We start from the raw sequence: 20,409 nt of genomic DNA, 5'->3' as shown, positions 1-20,409 counted from the left end.
CATCTAGAAGCCTGGACGTCTACACTCTTCAACGCAGGAATGTAAATTCATCGAAAAACCAAGATTTCTTGTGGTTTGCAAAGCCGTTCCCCACACACACAAGCCTCGAATGATGCTGGAAGATCGTTTTATCGTTTTGAAAGACACTGGATTTGAAGTTCTGAAAGTTTATTTCGTTATTTTCGAGAAACGTATTGGACGGCATTCCGGTTTTGTCTGTCGTCTAAGGGGGTTCGGAGTTGTAGGTTCGGCCAGTCGGTCAGCTGCAGCGTTACTGGACCCGGTTTTCGCCCTGCCCAGGCTCTCCCAGTCTCCTCTGGATCTTCGTCCCACATTGGCTACATATGGCGAGGGCTTACATCCGGGGCCGCCGCCGCCTCCGAGTCGCTCAGTAATGCTGCAGGTCAAATACAGTTTATTAGAATCTGCTTGAAACAACATACAGAATAAAAATGAACAAGGGACTGGAAGAAATAAAAAGTAATGTAATAAAGAATTGTTCCTATTATATTTTAAACGTGATAGAAAGTCTGTGGCCTGGTTGTAGTAGAGTGTACATTATAGAGGAGACTAATAACAGGTAATGGGTTTCCAATGATGAGGTGATTTCTCTTTCCTCGAAACTCCTTCCACAACTCTTTTCTTGATTCACTGTCCTGTATTTCTATTCCAGTCTATCTAGTCTATTTCATTCTAGTGTCTTCCACTCTCTGTACCTGTGTCGTCAGTATTGAGGGCGCAGACTCCTTCCACCAGCTCTTTGGCCTCCACAGCCAGCTGGAAAGCCGTGTCAGGGAGGGGCGACGGGGTGTCCGGGCTCTCGGTGGCTGGAGACGACCTGTTGCTCCTGACATACGGAACAAACACACAGGAACGGTGATTATAGCACGGGCCTCAACGCACACTGTAGGTAACTGACTTGAACTCTCAGCATGAGATGTTTAGGATCGCTTACCCATTTTCCCCTCCAAACAAGCTGGGAGTTGTTAGCACTTTGTGGACGTTCTGAGGAGAGAGATGGCGATACGAATGACATGACTTTCTGTGATTCCCACAAAAACAATCAGCAAGGGCTTTCAGGGTTGGAGACAGGGAGGAAAGTCAAGTCAGAATAGCTGGCAAGTTGATCAAAATCCACTGGACTAGTTGTAGGCTTCAGTTTGAACTGCAGTTTGTTCCTTTGGCCACTAGGGGGCAGAGGAGCTCCATAACAGCACATAGGACTGATAGAGACAGATGGAAATGGTTGGAACCTGTCATGGTATTTGGTGGCCTCTGGTGCCAAATGTTGCATCTTCAGTCTCTTTTATGAGACTGTATGTAATAGTGTATAGTGGTTATGGTATGTGACAGTACATATACTGATAGTCATGTAGTCAACGGCTAGTATTCTATTGACAGGCCCCTTAATGGTCTAGGACTTTATTTTCTTAAAGGCCCATTAAGTAATGGATGACTTTTATCGACTTCTATTGGTGGGCAGTAGGAATTGCAACAATAGTTTAATTTAGCAAAAAATTAGCTAAGAATAAAAAAAATTCTCAAAATGACATATTCCCTGTATGAGAAAAAGTTTTTTTAAATGTAACTTGTATGTATATATATATATATATATATATATATATGTATTTATATTTTCATTTTCTATATTATGTGATATTTTACATGAAAATAAATTGCTTTTTTTTTCTTGTCTTTTTTTTTATTATAATTTTTTTTTTTACATTTTTTTACGAATCCCTCTGTAAATTGAGGAACAGGAAAATACACTCTGGCTTTATCGACCGAGGAAATACAACATTCTGATATGCAAATTTGTGTACTTGTAAGAAATATTAGCTATATATGTTAATAACAAAATAAATAAGTCATAATGCAAAAAGTGTTTTTGTGTCCATATTGCACATAGAACATTTCATACTGATAAGATGAAAGGACCAATGAAAGGACCAATTTTGACCTAGCATTTGTTTGGCGTTTATCACATCCCATAACCTCAGCACTTTCACAAGCGAGGCGTTCTCTGAACCGGTGCATGTGGAGGTTTTACCTGTGCAAAGCCCAGCAGTTTCTTGTTGGAGATCTCCAGGTGTTTCCTGCTCAGCTCCGACTTCCTCAGCTGGCAGTCGATGGCCGTCAGCCTCCTGTTCAGCTCCAGCACCTCCTCCTGGGAAACAGTCACACACACACACACACATCTAATCAATTCTGTGTGTGAGTGTGTGCATAATACACACACTTGACCACGTTGTTTAAAGTATTGTTTTAACTGGAGGAGCTGACTAAAGAAATAGTTGCCTAATCGTTAATGGATTTCAAAGAGAGAGTTCAAGCTCGAAAGAAATGCACTTGAACCCAATCAGTTGTGCTTTAGCTGCTGATCATGGTGGAAAAATTAACTCTTCAAAAACTGGATTACCATTGCACACATAACAAACTTACATTTTCATTGCAACAGCATAAGGACCCTTATCAGCATCATGCTGCGACAATAAACATTTAAGTTTGTGTGCGATCGTCATCCAATTTTTTAAAAAGATAACTGAATGAATGTAAAATAGCTTTTTCCACATTATCTTGTCTTCTAAAATGAATGCAATCATATAAAATAAGTTTCAATCTGGTCTTTTTCAAAGGTCTACACATGTACAGTATTTGAACACTGTTGTGGTGCCAAAGAAACCCCCCAAAGATTCCAGGATGTAAAATAACAGAAAAATGAAATACAGTTGTCGACTGAGAGTCTAACTACCATCAGCTAAGAGGAGGAGCCCTAATCAAATCCTAATGATCAAGTCCTGTTTGTTTGCTACTAGGTGGGTTTACACGTCTGCCATCCATCTAAGTGGCCACCTGTTGCAGCAGCTCTCACATTTTCCTGGTATTTTTCTATTATTACAGCACTTAAAGAGGAGAGCCGAGGGATTTACCACCTGAGGTGAAAAGAGGAATGAAATCTAAACCCTACCTTTCATCTATCGTCATGGGTACAAGGAGCTTGCTGGTGAAAAAGCTGAATAGCTCTCTGCCTTAGTCAAGAGACAGAGGGAATACTGGAAACGCAGCTTGATGTGTTTCACCGAGACGTGGCTACAAACGAATACGCCCGATATAAACACAGTCAAATATGTCCCTGCATACAAATGTGTGTATACTCGCTGTGGCTTTGTACTCTTCATTTATTTACACTAGATGCCAGTGAGGGCGCATGAAGATTAAAGAGGAAACCTTAACCCAGGGGAACTGGAAACGTGGTGACAGAAACTCAGAACAACAACTGGTGCGAAAAAGCGGCAGAGGGAATGTGAGGATTTAGAAGCAGTTTGATCGGTCATAAAAGTTGCAGGTGCAAATCTTTTTTGGCTGGTAAAACAGTGAAAGTGGCTGGTGAATTTTGGAATATGGCAGGTGCGCATCCTGTCCTCTTTCTGCCCTCTTTCTGTCCTCTTTCTCTCTACTAGTTGCAGTCAAGTAAAGCAAAATTTCCGTAGACACACCTGAAAAAATCAGATTCTGTATCCTGGTGCATACTGACCTTGGTGGCCTCCAGGCCTCGCGGTTGCCTCTTGCCGGCCAGCTGGTTCTTCAGGTCCCTGATCTCGGCCTCCAGCAGCTGGATGACTTCCTCGTAGTCCTGCTCGGCGCTGCTGGCCTGCCGCTGCACCGCCTCGGCCTCGGCCACCTGCAGGCGACTCTTCAGACGGTTGTTCTCCTCCACAGTCAGACAGGCTTTCTGGTGACCCAACAGGACATGCCGGGGTCAGTATTCATGTAAAGCAACATCTTTTCAGAAGCCCATAACTGCTGTTTTCGTTTGGGTTAGGGCTAATTTTATTGAAATGCAGAGAGACTGAGGAGGAGAAACCCTGCTGACCAGTGGACAGCCAACTCCGCAGGTAAAGCTCACAATGAAAGATGCTAGATCAGGTGTTAAGGAAATTTCCACTGTGAACAAGTGTTGGTATAAGAGATATCCTTGGCTAACAGGCATTCTCACGACTAACAGATTGTATTGCTGACTATTCCTTCTGATGGGAAACTGTACCGTTAGCAGTTGGTCTGCCTAAGGGTTTTGTGATCTGAAGAATTTGGAGAGGGCGACTAACAGGCACCGTAAGTGCGTCGATCACATAGGTGCTAATAGCAGACTGTTATGGCAGGCCGTTATGTCATTTATGCCCTAAAATGTCACTACCAGAGGTGGACTGGCCATCTGGAGTAGCGGGAGTTTTCCTGGTGGGCTGGTCGATGTATGTGTAGCATCATTCAATTAAAAAAAACAGCTTAATTTTTAACTATTAATAACATAAAAGTGATCAGCAAAACTTAAATCAGTCACTAGTAACTAAAAATTAAGTACGAGTATTTATTAAATTGTTTTTATTAAATTGTTACCAGTAAAAATAGAAAAGTCAAGTAAAAACAAAATAAAATAGTAACCAAATAGTGACTAGTGACTAAAAATATAAGCCCTAGTAGCTCATTTTTAGTGACTAGTGCATGTTAGGGAATACATTTTAAGGAAAAAAAAAATCTTTGAAGATTAGAAGACTGTGATGCACAGTTGGTTTCACTACTGTTGACAAAATGCACTTATTGTAAGTCGCTTTGGACAAAAGCAACTGCTGAATGACGTAATGTAATGTAATGTAACGCCATTGACCAAAGCTTTTACACAGGGCGCCTATCAACAAGTTCATAGATGCTGCAGAGAGCAAACTGGGACCAAACTGAGATGCATTGATCTGTCTCATTGATGCAATGGACTGGTTTAAATAAATGTATTGTGTTGTTTTAAGAAATCTTGTAAGCTGTTACTTTACTGCTTCATTTTCCAGTGAAGACAGGGAAGTAGAGATAAGTGGCGAGCATATGTAAAATCTCATGGGGCGGTGGGTTGGGTGCCTCCTATCCTCCTCCAAATTTTTGGAGTCACCAGCCGCCACTGATCCAGGTCCAGGCAACAACTGTGAGTTTAAATTTAAAATGCCTCTATTTTGGAGGGCAAAGAGATTAAAAAAACAACACCCACGCCTACGCCGCCCTCAGGGTGTATTTTCCGCATAGGTAGTTTTTTTTTTTTTAGAATCTCTGTTTGTGGGGTTGGTGGGGATTTCGCCTGGTGGCGGTCTGGGTTTGGAATATGAGAGCTGTGTGGGTTTGTTATGGAAACACAGTGCATATTTATCATACAGTATATGAACATGTAGCGGCCTCCCTCACCTCAGAGGTCTTCTGCAGCTCCTCCTCCAGGTTTTTCTTGCTGTGCTCCGTGTCTTTCAGCATCACCTGCCACAGAGAGGGAGCAGATGAAGACTGGGAGGGTTTTACAACTTGTGTCAATCAAGGAAGCAAACTCACAGTTTTTGTCAGTAAACCATAGTGGAACTGTTAATTCACAAGTAGTTTCTAATACGAATGGGACGATATATCGAAATTCAATATATCGTGATACAAAAATGTGACAATGTGTATCGTGGGTCAGAAAAATGAATCGCAATATTAGCTCCATTTTATTCTGCTGTAGTAATCACAAATGAGACACTTGCCCATCACAATTTCACAAACTCTCCATTGAAATTCTATTATTTGCACTTTGTAATGACATTTTGAAATTGTTGTTTACATTTTAGCAAGACAATGCCATCGCTAGAAAGATTTGTGTCTCAGAAATAAACAGAATTCTGCACAGTCAGACTTTGTTGGCATTGAACTTTTATTTATTACATCGTATCGTGGTTGCATTGAATCGTGAACCCCATATCACGTATCGAATCGTATCGTGAGATGAGCATATCGTCCCATCCCTAGTCATGTAAGCAGGGGGGCGGTTGCACCTGACCCCATGTCTGTGTCTGTGTCTGTGCAGCAACACATTACAAGACAACACTAATGAGATTACATTTATGCTGTGTGTGTGCTCACCTTGAGCTGCTTCATCTGGGTCTGCAGCTGCTTCACCTCCGTCTGAAACTGCTCCATCTCTTCACTGCTGTAGCTGCACTCCGATTCATATGTCTGCAGATACACACACACAACACACACACACGCACACACACACACACACACACAGACCAGAGAGTTAGTTGCGATGGTTTTAATGTTAGCCATGTGTGTATCTGTATGTGTGCAGTCCAGTATGTGTTCCAATTCTGCATCCTGTTGTTTGTGTGTGTGTTCTTTTCTTTGTGTGCCATTAAGTCTATTAAACAGCCAGAGAGCCAATCAGGAGTGTGTTAACAGTAAGTGAGGGTGTGTGTGTGTGTGAGTGGTTATTATCCCACTCATACACGCACACACACACACACACATACACGGTTCCCTCACGACGACACAAATATATTCCACCTGTTTAGAATTGTTTTATTTCATCTCTGAAGGAGTGCTAGCATGTGAGAGGTTGTGGGAATTCCTTACAGGAGAGTGGAAGGCGGACGTGTCCATCAAGCTGGCTGCTTCGTGATAGGAGAACATGAACGGGCCCGTCGCTAAGCCCGCCTCCTCCAGGTTCTCCTGGAAAATGTTGCGGGTGGCCTCCACGAAGTCTGGAAATACACAAACAAGCACAGATAATAACTAGATTATACTAGGGAAATACTAGGGAAAATAGTTACCATGACCACTTTTATGTTCTCAATTTCTCAAGAAAATGGAAATGACTACATGGGGCATTAACATATTAGTGGTACTAAAGAGAATGTTAGTGTTCTCAATAAGCTCTCAATGAGAAACCTTAACTGCATTATTGATTTCTGTCATTAATTCCTTCATACGTAAATAAAAAGATCCCAAGTCCACTACTGTTCCATTTTCATTCAGCTTCCCTGCACCATGGAAATCATTTTTTTTGTTATTATTATTTGATTTATTGGTGGATTTTCTGTAACAGCACGTAAGCAGAGTTGATTGAAAACATTTTCAACTTTACTTGCAGCAGTAGTGTTAAATCACATAGGACTGTATAATTAATTAAGATCTTGGCAAGAGTTTTGGAAACAATGATGAGACAATCAGAGACAAAAAATAGTTGTGACTAAACAGCTTGAAGCCAAAAGTCAGTATAAGATAAAGTGGGGGGGGGGGATTTTATTTTATTTCTTCCAAATGAAATCAAATTTCTAGGCTATAATAATAGTTATTATTATTAACAGCCTAGATACAAGCTGATTGTGGGGAAGGAAACGCACTTGAATTAAAAAGACAAAATTTTTCACTTCAAGTATAATTATTTTAGTTTTTTTTTTTACCATCCTACCAATTTTCCTTTCCTTTTTTTTGGAGGGGGGGGGGGGGGGGGGGGTATTTGATATCGTGGGAAATATTGCGATTTTCATGAAATATATTCAATAATATTGAATATTGGCCCAAGCCTAATTTTCATAGTTTAAATTTATACTTTTACTATTTTTATCCACAACATTTGTTTAACACCTCCAGCTGTAAATTAAAATGTGAAGATGAAGGTTTTGCATAAGCATGTGACATACAGTCATGAAAATGCTGCACTCTCAAAGCCTGCCTGGCTACAAGCAGACACAGCGAGGGCTTACGGTTACACAATGTGACACGGTGCACAAGTGACACAACAAGGAGCTCACATACAGCGGCACACGCAGCTCTGATTTGACAGCATTTCAAGCCACATCTTTCACCTTGGTGTTGACACAAGTGGAAGTGTGTATGGTTGGTGTGTGTGTGTGTGTGTGTTTGTGTGTGTGTGTGTGTGTGTGTGTGTGGGCCTCACCTCCATAGGCCACAGTGCCTTGTGGGTCTGTGGTCAGACTCTGTTTCAACTTCCTCCTCTTCTCCTCTGTGACGTCCAAACCGAGGAAGGACAAAGCCTGGGAGAGAGAGAGAGAGAGAGAGAGAGAGAGATGAAATCACATTCAAATAAACTAAATTCGGTCTATATAGCACTGTGAGCTAACTTAAAAGCTTTTCAGCAGAGTGTGCAGATTAAGTTGATCGGTGTTTGTAGAAGCATTATTCATGAAACACAGTAAGGTAAGGATATGTGCGCAAATTATAGGCATTACGCATATTTGTAATATTTACAGATACCAGTTTGTGGCTAACTGCAGACTAGACAGAATCACTGTATCGTTTTCTAGATTCAGCATATCCTCTTTATGGCTGTTTAATCTCTGTAATTCTGTGAAAGCATACTGGTAATGATTATAAACATATTACATTCTAATACTTGGCTTATAGGCTTAATAGCATACTTTTACTGTGCTATCACTGCCTAATGAGTCTTTATGGGGATGTGTTTTATTTGATGTTTTATGATGTTTGGGATATTTCAAATTAATTTTATTATTATGCATAATTAATTATGCATTGGATTTTATAATATAAACATGAAAAAAGTGGTGTGTAAAATCTTGGCAGAGGCATAAGCAGATCTTTCGTCTCTTTCCAGCTCTAGCTCAGCTTTCCTATTTTTTGCAATGGAAAAGGAAGCATTTTTTAGCATTAAATAATTAATGTTGCATCCCATTACAAAGAATTCAATGTCCAATATTGGACTATTTCATATGGGAGCAAAAAAACAAAAAACAAAAAAAAATCAACAGCAGCAACAACATTTTGTTCCACTTATAACACTATTCCCACTTACATTCTCATTTTCTTTCCAGTAAAAATTTGGTTCTTTTCAGTTCATTGCACAGGTATGGAAGAGGATTAGGGCCAAATGTGAAAAATTTATTTGAGTTCTGAGTTTAAAGTCAGAATTCTGAGAATAAAGTCAGAACTCAGAATTCTGACTTTATTCTCAGAATCTCAGAATTCTGACTTTATTCTCAGAATTCTGACTTTAAACTCAGAATTCTGACTTTAAACTCAGAACTCAAATACATTTTTCACATGTGGTACACAGGGTATCTGCAGGTTTCAGAAAGCCAAATTTAAGACTTTTTAAGACCTTTTTAAAGCGATTTTAGACCAATTTAACCAGCAAAATAAAGAAACAAAAATCTGGCAAAAACAGCACAGACGGACACCTCAACTCAGTTGGTTCCTTGCACCAGTTACAAGCTTTGTAGAATGGCTGACCTTTATACAGTTTGCATGGTACAACAGCCAGTCCCTATCATAGCCATCTGTTGTCTAAGCCTTGAACAGCGTTTGACATACAGTAGCATGTATAAACCCCCAGCCACTCTTTCTCTCTCCACGCTATTGATCAGATTGAGAAAGCATTGTACTGTGTTCAACATTCCCCCGTTCATTTCTCTCTCTATTCTCCTTTCTTTTTCGCTTTTTTGTCTTTTGTGATATTTCTTCACCCATTACAGTACCTCTCGAAGCTAAAAATATCCATAATCCTGGCGTATTTGCAGGGGAGCCAACAGATCAAGAGAGAGAGAATTGTGTCTGTGTTCAACAGTTAAACTCTCTCTCTCTCCAATCCCATTAATGAATTGGTAGATTAGGGTCAACCTACTGCTGAGCGGGGGATGCGGACGAAATTAAAATCGCCGCTGAATGAACGGGGCAACGAAGCGGTAGGCTGTGCAGACGCGGGGCAGAGAGAGAGAAAGCGAGGGAACGAGGTAGAAGAAGAAAACAGAGACCATCAGCGGGAAAGACGAGAGATGAGGAGGGGGGGGGAGGGGGCAGTAAGAGAAAGTGATGATAGAATAAAAAAATAATATATAAATGGAAAGCGTAAGTGTGATAGAGCAAGTGGCGTGAGACTGCAAGAGAGATCAATAATGAGATGGAGAGAAAGCTTAGGGGGAGGGGGGTGGAAAAGTGCTACAACTGTGAAAAATTTGTACACCCCCCCCCCCCACCCACCCACCCACCCACCCACACACACACACACACACACACACACACACACACAAGCGTGTTCATCGGAAATAGATGAACCCCTTGTTGTTATGGTATTGAGGAAGGAATTCACAACTAGAGTTAGACCGTAAAAACAGTAAGAAAGTGATAAGTAATAATGTTAGAAATGTTCTAAAATTTGTAAAAAAAAGTAAGAAAGTATTTAGGAATGCTTATGTGTGAATATAGGAATGGTAGAAGGAGTATGAGTAGTAGGAAGAGCAGAAGGTGTATTTTGAGTAGAACAAAAGTTTAAATAAAAGTTACTGGCTGTAAAATAAAATGAACGACGGGACTCACCAGGTCCAGCTTGTCTGATTTGAGGCGGATGTAGGGGTCCAGGGTGATCTTGGGTTTGGCCCCCGTTGGAGATCTCTGGCTGGTGGAGCCTAGGAAAAGGAGAGGAGAAAAAAGACAGGGAGAGGATTGGTGGGGGGGTAAAGATGGGGAGAAGAGTAATAGGAAGGAGGTAGAGGGGTGAAAAGAGAAGAGGAAGAGGGTAAGATCAGAAAGGCAAATATGGTTGTTAGATCCTTGTTGCACACTCAAAAGAAAATCAGCATTGACCCTTGTAGGTATCAGAAGAAAAGTTTAAATTGAATTCATCCAAATAAATACTGTTTCAAAATGTATATTAAAAAATGTAGTTTGGTTTATTATCAGTGAGATTGAAACAGATAAAATGAGCCATGAAATAATCTGACTGTTATTGGACTAATAAACTCAACACATTTGAAATACATTGGCATTAAGAGAGAATTGTGTAGATTTAAATTCATTCATTCAATTTATTTCATTTCTATTTGAGTCAATTTCTTAAATGATCATGCTTCATTTAAAGCTGAACTAGGCAACTTTGTACGTCGGCGTGGGTGTAACTTTGAATTTACCCAGAAATTACCCAGAAATGACATAGTACCAAAGCTTTATTAGGCAACTTTGCACTTTTGGTGACCCCGAGTGGCAGTGGCAGATAACTGTTTGAATTTTTGAGAGTTTGAAGGACTTCATTACCCAGAAATCCAGTAAGGAGACATCAGTAAACTAACTGTTTTCTTCTTAGTGTGTCATTGGAAAGTCCAGCATTCTCTGGACAGCCACTCACTGTTGTTTAGGAGACAGTTTTGGATTTCACTCAAAGGAAAAATCCCCCTCAGATGTGTTTACTTTTTTGGTGTCCCCACCTCATGTCAACCTGCCTGGTCTGCTTCTAGTTCATTTAGTGGTTTCCTACATTTTCCCGAATGCCTTTTGACAACTACCAGAGAACGGCCGTGAACTTGCTGGTGGGAAAGGTGGGCATATGGACATATAAATGGGAATATATGGAACATACTGTATATATGTATGGGAAAATATATCGCTTGAAAGTGTGATTATTCAGCTGTGGTTATACATGTAGGGTAAAGCTGGGACAACAGAGACACTTTCTGGTTTGTTCTTAATGACTCAAAGATCAATAGACGTAGAGTAACCATACTTTATGGTAAGCAACTGACACATGCACTCTAATATCAGCAACAATAACTTATAACGATTCCAGTCTAATTAGATCGAAAGTATAAATAAACGCCAAACTTCAAACTTTTTTCTTGTTGAACATTTTTTATATACCTCTGGAGTGGCCTTTGGGAGACAGTTTGTCATGTAATGATATGGGGCTATTCCCATTTAAATATAATGAGGAGAGTAGACATTTGCACATGATGTCAGGCCGTTGTATACCTGGGAGACAACAGGAGGAGAACTATTGTTGAATAATCTCTAATATCAGAGCGGATGGACAGATACTCCCTCCTATCTTGCCTGGAGATGGATTTGGTGGAGGGGGGTGTGGTGTGTGGTGGTGTGGTGCGGGGGTGAGGGGGGGGTGAGAACCAGATGATTAAAAAGAGAGGAGTGGAGGAAAGGTGGATGATTACATAGATGAGAGTGAGGGAAAACAGAGAGAGAGAGAGAGAGAGAGAGAGAGAGAGAGAGGCAGACAGCCAATGCCTAATATTAATTTGATGAGTTTGTCTGTCCCAGATTTGTGTGTATGCCCGCTACGGGTATGGCAGCCTTTCCTGTGTGTGTGTGTGTGTGTGTGTGTGTGTGTGTGTGTGTGTGTGCGTGCGTGCGTGTGCGCACACCCCCTGTTGCTAGGGATATGAGCTGATTGCGGTGACTATCTCCCACCCAAAGGATTTACCCCGCCCCCACCCACGCCCACACACACACACCCACATACACACACCCATGACTCCGGTGATGATTGACAGACCTGCTGTCGTGACAACAGCCTAGCATTAAACCCTGGTTACACACAAGCTACTAGTCCACATCATAAAGTGTGTTTCCATCCAACTGTCAAGCAAAATGGTGAAAAGACACTAAAAAATAAAATGTGCATTTTTCCATTGTCCACTTTTCTGTGTGTCTCTCCTCATCCTTTACCCGTCTTTGACAACCAGGCTCTCCCTCTTCTTATGGCATCCCTTGGCGTCTTACACACACACACACACACACACACACACACTGACACGGGCACACTCATGTCCTTAACCAGATTGAACCCATTTTGACATAGGACGTCAAAGGGGTTGAAGCCCTTGTGGAATAGGATGAGTGGTGGTGAAAGGGGAAGGTCAAGTTGTCAAATAGGTCAATCCAGTCAAGGAGATGAGTGTGTGTGTGTGTGTGTGTGTGTCCCAATATCCTCTCAGCGGTGTGTAAAGCCGTGATAGTACGCAGGCTTAAGCTGATGCACAGGTACCAAGTCGCTTTAGCTGACAACAAATGAACGAGGCTTTATTCCCTCAGTTTACCTGCATACACAACATGTTTATCATATGACTAAATGTTGCTTTTTGGTGAATATGATAAATGTAGTCTATCTGCTCGCCTCCCCGCGAACCTGAAACTGCTGACATCTGTCACGGCTAGCAACTGGCTTAACCAATAAGAGCCTGGAGGGGAGCTAAGTGGTCACAGCACCTGGGAAATAACCTTGGCTGGGGTAATCCAGGCCAATAGGATTGTGACGGGCTGTCGGGTGGCCTTGAGCTGAGCCTGTGGGTGACCCTTAACGTGGTGGCTGCAGGTCTGGTGGGTCCTTTAAAAAGCTTTCCTGTCTACTATTAAGCGCTTTTAACTCAAGACTGACAGTATTCATCGGTTTTTTATTCCCTCCTGTCTTTCAATATTGATGTTCCGCTGCCAAAAATAGTGTTGGGTTAGACCGATATATAGGTTTGCTGATATATTGAGTGGATGTTGGCCTTTTATTAAAATTCAGACATCGGTCAGTCAGTGTCACTGTCTCCTTACTGGATTTCTGGGTAATGAAGTTCTTCAAACTCAACAACAATTATCTACCACTGCCACTCGGGGGCCGCCAAAAGTGCAAAGTTGCCTAAAGCTTTGGTACTGTGTCAGTTACAATCTAACACAGTTCAGTTAAACTCGGTTTACAGTTCAACTCCTACAAAACAGCATCATTTAGGCGTGAGAAACATACTTCAAAAAGCTATGATGCTGGACGGGACATTATTTCACAGTACCAAATACATAATAAAGGTTTCATACCACTGACTTACAACCTAACACCGTACATATTCTTCATCTTTTTTGTCATCTTCTTCATCATTTATGCATGAGTGAAGCATAGTTTAGATGCGGGGTTACTTTTCGCCAGCGGTTTCAAAGGCATATTCAAATGTTTAAATTTGTAAAGGATATTAACTATTTGAAGGTTTTAGGGAAATCACCTTAAATTATGACTCATCATCCTTGAGCTGTTTAGGCTTAGGGTAGAGAGAAGGATTTTGAATTGGGTTTTAAGTAGCAGCGGCTATGGAGATACACTGTTATCTTGTTTATGAGGATGAGGAGAAGGGGATTATCATCTGACACATCCACATCGCTGCACTGTAATGTATTTTCTTGCTCTCTCTCTTGCTTTCTACCTTATTCTCTTTTGCTTGTTAATACTCTGTCTCTTATTATCTCTCCTGTATTGATAATAATAATAATAATAATAACAATAATGTGCTTTTTTGTATAGCACTTTTCAAAAAGCGGACTTTACAAAGTGCTTTACACAAAAATAAAACAATATAAACCATTTCACACACCATTGCACGCACACTACTAACGAAACATACCAGCTATTAATAAGATGGGACATTTTCATGATCCCTCACATTCCCATGCAATCTGAGACACCCTGCTGCGCCGTGGTTCCGATTAAATCCCATCCTCTCCCCTCCACCTAATCCCCAATCCCAGAAAAGAGAGAAAATTTCCCCGTTTTTCATTCTCAGTTGAACTGGGTTCATCTGGTCTGTGTCTGAATTGAGGGACCTCTGGGAGAAATCACTGAAAATCTCTTAACTCCAATTTGGTGTGTGTTTGATAGCACTTTGAAGGTTATTTTTTATGATATATCTGCTTTATTAGACAGTATACTTTATAATGAAACAGGATGGGAAAGAGCAAGGGTGGATGGCAGCGTTGAAAGGCATGAGCTGGATTCAAACCTATAACCAGTGATGTAGTGTTAAACAAAGAGCAGTGTAAACTATGACCACAAGTTGGTGATCATCATAAGGCAACTACCAATAGGAACAAAAATCAATTAGCCGATTTACAATTATTGGTAAATGTATTATTTGCTTTGCTCCATCGGCATAAGTTTCCTCTGACTGGATTTCGGTGTTACACTTGTTCAAACTGAAAGGTTTAATAAACATAAAGAAAGTGATTCACTTAACCACAATTCAGCAACATGACTAGTTTTTTATATATTGTTAGAATCTGCTTTGTAGGTATTCCTTTATGTGCTAGAAGTATGATTTTGAGACCTGTTCCTCCATACAATGGCAGTGAATGGAGAGAAAAAAAAATGCAAAACGTTTCTACCAGAGCAACAGATAACAGAGAATCACCGATATATCATGGAGGAAGATACACAACCCAAGATACTAACAAAGTTCAACATCACTTTAAGACTAAAGGATTAAACAGCCAAAATAAAACAAGGCTGTCAATATCTGCATATTTCTGCTTGAATGAAAGTTCTGAAACTATAAATGGGCAGAATAAGAAAAAGAACACCAGGAAATTAATGAACATGAAGTCCAGCTGTGTTTAGTAAAGCAGATAGGATGCAGATTGTACTACTAACCCTGTTCTGTATTAATGTAAGAGTGGACATGCAGTGCAAAGAAACCTAAAAAATGAGACCTTGTATAACCGCATTTAAGACAGTTTAACACTTTTAAGGCTTTAAAATGTACATATTCTAAGACAGTGACACTAGGACTCCTAAAACCTGTTCAAGTTGTATAATTTATAAATATATGGTTGTCAATATTGAAATAAGAATATTTTTGACCTTTTGGAGATAATGTATGACGTTTTATAGTAATCTGTCAGCAGTGACATTTTCTCTCAGGCCTTTGGGGAGGCCACATGCTAAGATGCTGCAGGTTTCAATAGTATCGGCACAGGCATTAGCAGAGGACATACGCATCATAACTAAATACTGTCAGGGTTTTGATGTACGATAGATTGAATGCACTGTATTAGTATAATAACACCCATGGAAGAGGCATAGGGAGGATTAGGAGTGTAGGAGAGGGGTAAGAGCAAGAGAGAAAGGGACAGAGAGAGACAGTGTGAAGTGTAGTGAATTGTTGTACCTGAAATGTGAATGTCCGGTGGGCAGATGTCAGGAGACGGTGAAGACACTTGGACTGGCTCCTCTGTACAGATCTGCACAGAAAAAGACAGAAGAAGAACAAATACATTTGATTTTTATTGGATATGGGAAATACAAAAATGCATGATAATTCAGACATTTGGTCCTTGGTGGACGACAAAATAATAACTTGGCATTCAACAAAAAACACAATCAAAAGACCACAAGATATAATTTGCAGTTCCACTAACTGATTCCAGAGAAGCAAAATGAGCTTCCAGCTGATCAAGACGTGTTATTCTATTTCATCTACAGGGAATGACACGGCCATCTATCACCTACTGCACATCACAGAAGAGAGAGAACAAGAACGATACAACTGGAGATTAATAATAACATTTCCAACCCACGCTGCACTTGCTGAAAAAAAATGTCTTTTGACCTCAACAAGTCACTGCAAAGAACAGCTTGGGGCTTTCATCTTTTATATTTTTTATTTTTTTTATCTTTCATCTTTCTTGCTATGGCGAGTCAGTGGATCTTTGGGCCTACGGTGGTTTTGGGAAACCCAAGCTTAGTTCCTTTCAGTTCAGTTTGAAATGCTGCTGCGACTTGGTATCATCAGAAATTTCTTGATACTACAGCGACTGCTGATGTTTCATTTTCGACGCTGCTGCTAGAACGATAAACGACTACGAAACTTGAAATTCCATTGAAAGGAAGTTTTTTGATATAATCTGGTACTATTTGATGTCTGAAACCAAGTGCAGCTGACCTCAGGTGATCTGACGTGGACTTTTAAGCGTCCGGAGCTGTAGCTGTTGCCCATGGCCCGCTGGACCCCGTTGTGGAGAGATGTGCTGCTGGGGAAGGGCCCTTTGCCCGGGATGAAGGCTATCTCCACCACACTGTCTTGGCTGGAGACAAGACACACACAAACACGTGCACAAAGACATATACATATACATATATATATATATATATATATATGTATAACATGCATAAATACACAAGCGCATATATAAGCAGAGGAAAGAAGGATAATCTCGATTCTGCTCTCTATCTCCCCAGAAAATCATAGACTCTGTACTCGCTCTGTATTACTGAAATAGCATTTTATCTATATCCAATAGCCGTGACCATTGGGCCCTGGGGCCAGTAAGCGAAGTTGAACTCACTACTTCTCACTTTCTTTTTAATCCTACAAGGCCCCAGGTCCTGTCCATACATGTTCCTCACCTGAATTTGACTTTGTTCAGCATGCTTTTAGCCTCCTCGTGGGTAACGCCTATCAAGGACTCCTTGTTGATGGCAATGAGCTGATCCCCAGGCCTCAGACGTCCATCCTGCACAAGAAGGAGACAGAGGGCCTTTAGCCTTTAGTCGTCATGAGGAAGAAACAAAATTATGCCCCATTTTCCACTGGTGGATCATGTTGCTAAATAGGATCTGGAAGCCTGTTTTTTCATGTCCAGGTGTGATGCCGTTAGCAGTCTTAAGAGTGGCAAGGGGAAGGCTGGAAGTAGACCTGGAGGCCTCAAAAAAACCCAAATTGATTTCTCACTAGACCTTAAAGCTGCACTAAGCAAGATTTCCAGCCGTCTTATCAGCCTAAATCACAAAGTGTGGTGTAACAAAGAAAAGCGTCCCATGCTGCACTAATTGAGGTACCCTATTTGCCCAAATTAAATGATGGAGTCCGATATGGTCACTGGCAGGAAATCTCGAAACTCTCGAAACAGCAGTGAGTGAGTGTGCCGTCCAGAGAAAGCTGGACTCACCAACAAGACATTTACATCCCTGTGCAGTTTACTGTTATGTTACATGACTTCGTATTGAAATCCTCTTAGCAGTCACCTCTCGTTGCCAGTTGGTGCAACCAATGTGCAAAATTGCCTAGTGCAGCCCCTAGAGGCGGATGCAGAATTTAAATCGAAAAATGTTGAAATTAAGTACAGGATTAATGCTATTCATTCAAAAACCGTGATTTAGTGCTAATTCACTCTAGAGTAACTAATTCCCCAACCCAAATCTGACATCTTTTGACATCTTTGGTGCCAGGTGATGTCACCTTCTAGTATCACAGGTGGTGACATCACCTGGCACCAAAGATCAGACAATAGCAGATGGTAATTTCAGTAGCATGCTTTTTACCATTAGATGTCAGGCTTTACACACATTTGGGTTTGGGGTTTAGCTAGTCTTTAACTTTTACTGAAGATTATAGATGATCTACATTGGAAAATTTAGCTCCCCTCCCTACTAATCTACCAATCTACCTTTCCTATTTGACGTGAGGTTTTGCCATTTTACAGCCATCATTGTTCTGATAAATGCATAGCTGCATAATCTCCCTGCTGACCCCTCCCACACAGCAAACCTCAGCACATGAAATGGCTAGCTTGCCTCATAACTGAGCAAAAAACTAATAACTGTACCAGAGAGTCTCTGATCCCTGCATATCCAATTAAAATCCCTTGGGAATATATATATATATATGTGTGACACAAAGGATTAAGAGTTGGGATTGGGGGGGATGGACAAGCTGCTTCCATAAGCAGAAGACTGAGAGAGAGAGTCTGTGTCAGTAGTTGCTGTAAGAGATCCTGGTATTAGTGTACAGTAGGTTGAAAGAGACTTGATGACAAAGCATGGAGATACAGCTTTGGTTTACAGTGCCCTGTCTCTAACATAGTTTCATGTAGTCTTGCTGTTCTGTGCTGCTCATCTGTGATTCGTGATTTTGAGGCACTCAAGTACACCCACAAGAAATCCCATGCGTTACATGCCTGCCACACTGCTGTTGCACTGAAGCCCCATCCCCAAGAAAATCCTGTCGTTCTCATGCAGGATAAATGCAATGTGGAGAGATTTTGTCACTATCACTGTAAAAAAGTTCAAAAGCTTTCGTTTCAGTCAGCATCTCATTGAGGTAGATGCATTTTACCTTCATCATAAGTTCATGTGTACTTTTACCCTTGTACCCTTAGGACCATTACTCTAGGGCACATTTGTCATAACAATTGTACCACTGGATAAAAACCTTTTGTATCAAAAAAGCCAGCTTTTTAGGGATTTGACAGACATTTTTGAAATTACCCGGCAAGTTTTCAGTGGGTTTTGTGGGTCCTAGGGCCAAGAAGTTGCCTAGTCCCAACCAGACTCTTTGACTCTTTGACCCAGAGAGTCTGGGGACTTTCTTTGATGATGCCTACAGCAATAGCATCACTAGTGTGGAGGTGGGTGTTTGATTGGAGGATTTTCTTTCTGATTCGTTGCCATTGTCATTGTCCAGGGAGAGAAAATGTCAATAGAGTTTATGTTGGCTGTGTGGGAAGAACTTGAAAATATTTTAAATGGCACTTAAAATCTTTTTAAAAGTAACACAGACAACGTGCTCAGCTTTCAGAACAAGGACAAGCTGGCTTAGCTGCACCCGCTGCTTGGTCCAAACAATGGGCATCGATATTAACATTCGCCATGTTGTTGTACATCAGGTAAATTCCAGGTGCTTAGCAACTTAATGACTCTGCCCAACCTCGTTTGGGTGACATATCTGGAAACCAATTAAACCTAAAGCTCAAAGGTATTAAGATACCCATGAAACGTATTCTTAAACCTATCCATAGTACAGCCTAATTTAAATATAGGCTTCTCTTGAGACCAACTAGTCAACTAATCATTCCGACAACCCACTGACTAGTCGACCTTGAAAAAATGGATGTTTGCACATCTCTAATCCATCAATAGTGCAAAACCTTGTAGGTAGTCTTGACAACATACAGTACAACAAGAAACAGATGGTCATAAACAGTTCTAAGACGACGCCTTCCTTCATGCATGTAAACACAAATGCAGATTCCTGTATTCTCTCTCTTTTCCCCTCCTCCTCCTCCTGTCCTTACTTGTCATGTTCCAGCAGTTGACAATGTGTGGGCGGACAGAGAGGCGAGGAGAATGGGATTGGGGAGAGAGAAGCAGAGCAAGCTAGAGAGAAGGAAGACGGAAGAAAGGAATTTATATTATTTTGATTTTAAGTGTGGACAGGGAAGGTGTATATATTTGTTTGTCTGTGCCTGTAGGATCTTTGTAGGATCCTGTTTGCTGACTCTGCCTTAACACGATCATACTAAAACTTCTCCTTGGCAAACTTGTCTTAGCTGAATGTTTCCCCCTCAATCTATGAATGCATAACTGACTCCCTGACAGATAGGAGGCAGTTTGTGCAGCTGAGTTCCTGCCTATCTGCTGTATCTCCCACATGCATCAATCAAACTGCTTAAAGTAATAATCTGCAACATTTTCATATAAATAAATGTGTGTTTTGCTACTACCTATGGCTGATTGATATAGCATAATAGTGATTCAACCTACAGCCGGTTCATGAAGGTTTTTACACTCGCTGTTCTAAACACCCGGTGTCTGGGTAGTCTTTCCTGGGAAAAATCCTCTGGCGCACCGGAAGTGATGTGTTTTACATTTCCAGTTTGTGGAATAATAGAAGAATAACTGGGTAGTTAGCATGAGCAGTGATAGCCACCATGGCTGAACAGACAAAGAAAAGAGAAACTCTACAGAAACTCAAACTTCATCAACAGAAAATCCAAGGAAAAAGATGTCACAGTACTGGACACACCATTTGATTGACAGGTGATCTTTGTAAGTGCAATGCATAAACACCACAGCAATGAGTGCTTAGCACCAAAGATGGAGACAACAATTTTAACTAAAGTGCATTGTAAGCTATTCACATTATCAGATTTAGAAATGGGCATAACGTACGTACAGCAACATGCCCAGAAATATGTCCTTGGTCATGTACCGACATATGTGAAGAAATTTGTACAGGTAATGTGCATAAACACACAGAGCAGATTGTGCAAGCA

The 20,409-nt window shown here is 40.9% G+C and overlaps 1 protein-coding gene across 1 annotated transcript in view; it reads right to left on the bottom strand.

Moving 5' to 3' along the window:
• Positions 1–253: 253 nt before the first annotated feature.
• LOC139919975 (syntaxin-binding protein 4) overlaps positions 254–20,409 on the bottom strand; it is a 71,053-nt gene continuing 50,897 nt past the window's right edge. The window contains exons 9-21 of the mRNA XM_071909866.2: positions 16,763–16,869; positions 16,299–16,440; positions 15,525–15,597; positions 10,141–10,229; positions 7,745–7,841; positions 6,418–6,545; positions 5,926–6,018; positions 5,224–5,289; positions 3,536–3,733; positions 2,051–2,167; positions 956–1,005; positions 717–847; positions 254–397 (exon numbers count right to left, since the gene is read on the bottom strand). Of these exons, the coding sequence (XP_071765967.2) occupies positions 339–397; positions 717–847; positions 956–1,005; positions 2,051–2,167; positions 3,536–3,733; positions 5,224–5,289; positions 5,926–6,018; positions 6,418–6,545; positions 7,745–7,841; positions 10,141–10,229; positions 15,525–15,597; positions 16,299–16,440; positions 16,763–16,869 (1,350 nt within the window). The 3' untranslated portion in view covers positions 254–338. The remainder of the gene's footprint in view (positions 398–716; positions 848–955; positions 1,006–2,050; positions 2,168–3,535; positions 3,734–5,223; positions 5,290–5,925; positions 6,019–6,417; positions 6,546–7,744; positions 7,842–10,140; positions 10,230–15,524; positions 15,598–16,298; positions 16,441–16,762; positions 16,870–20,409) is intronic.

This window comes from Centroberyx gerrardi, chromosome 7 (genome assembly GCF_048128805.1).
Source record: "Centroberyx gerrardi isolate f3 chromosome 7, fCenGer3.hap1.cur.20231027, whole genome shotgun sequence".
Lineage (NCBI taxonomy): Eukaryota > Metazoa > Chordata > Actinopteri > Beryciformes > Berycidae > Centroberyx > Centroberyx gerrardi.
Note: the sequence above shows the minus strand (reverse complement) of the source record. Positions and strands in the feature narration are given on the sequence as shown.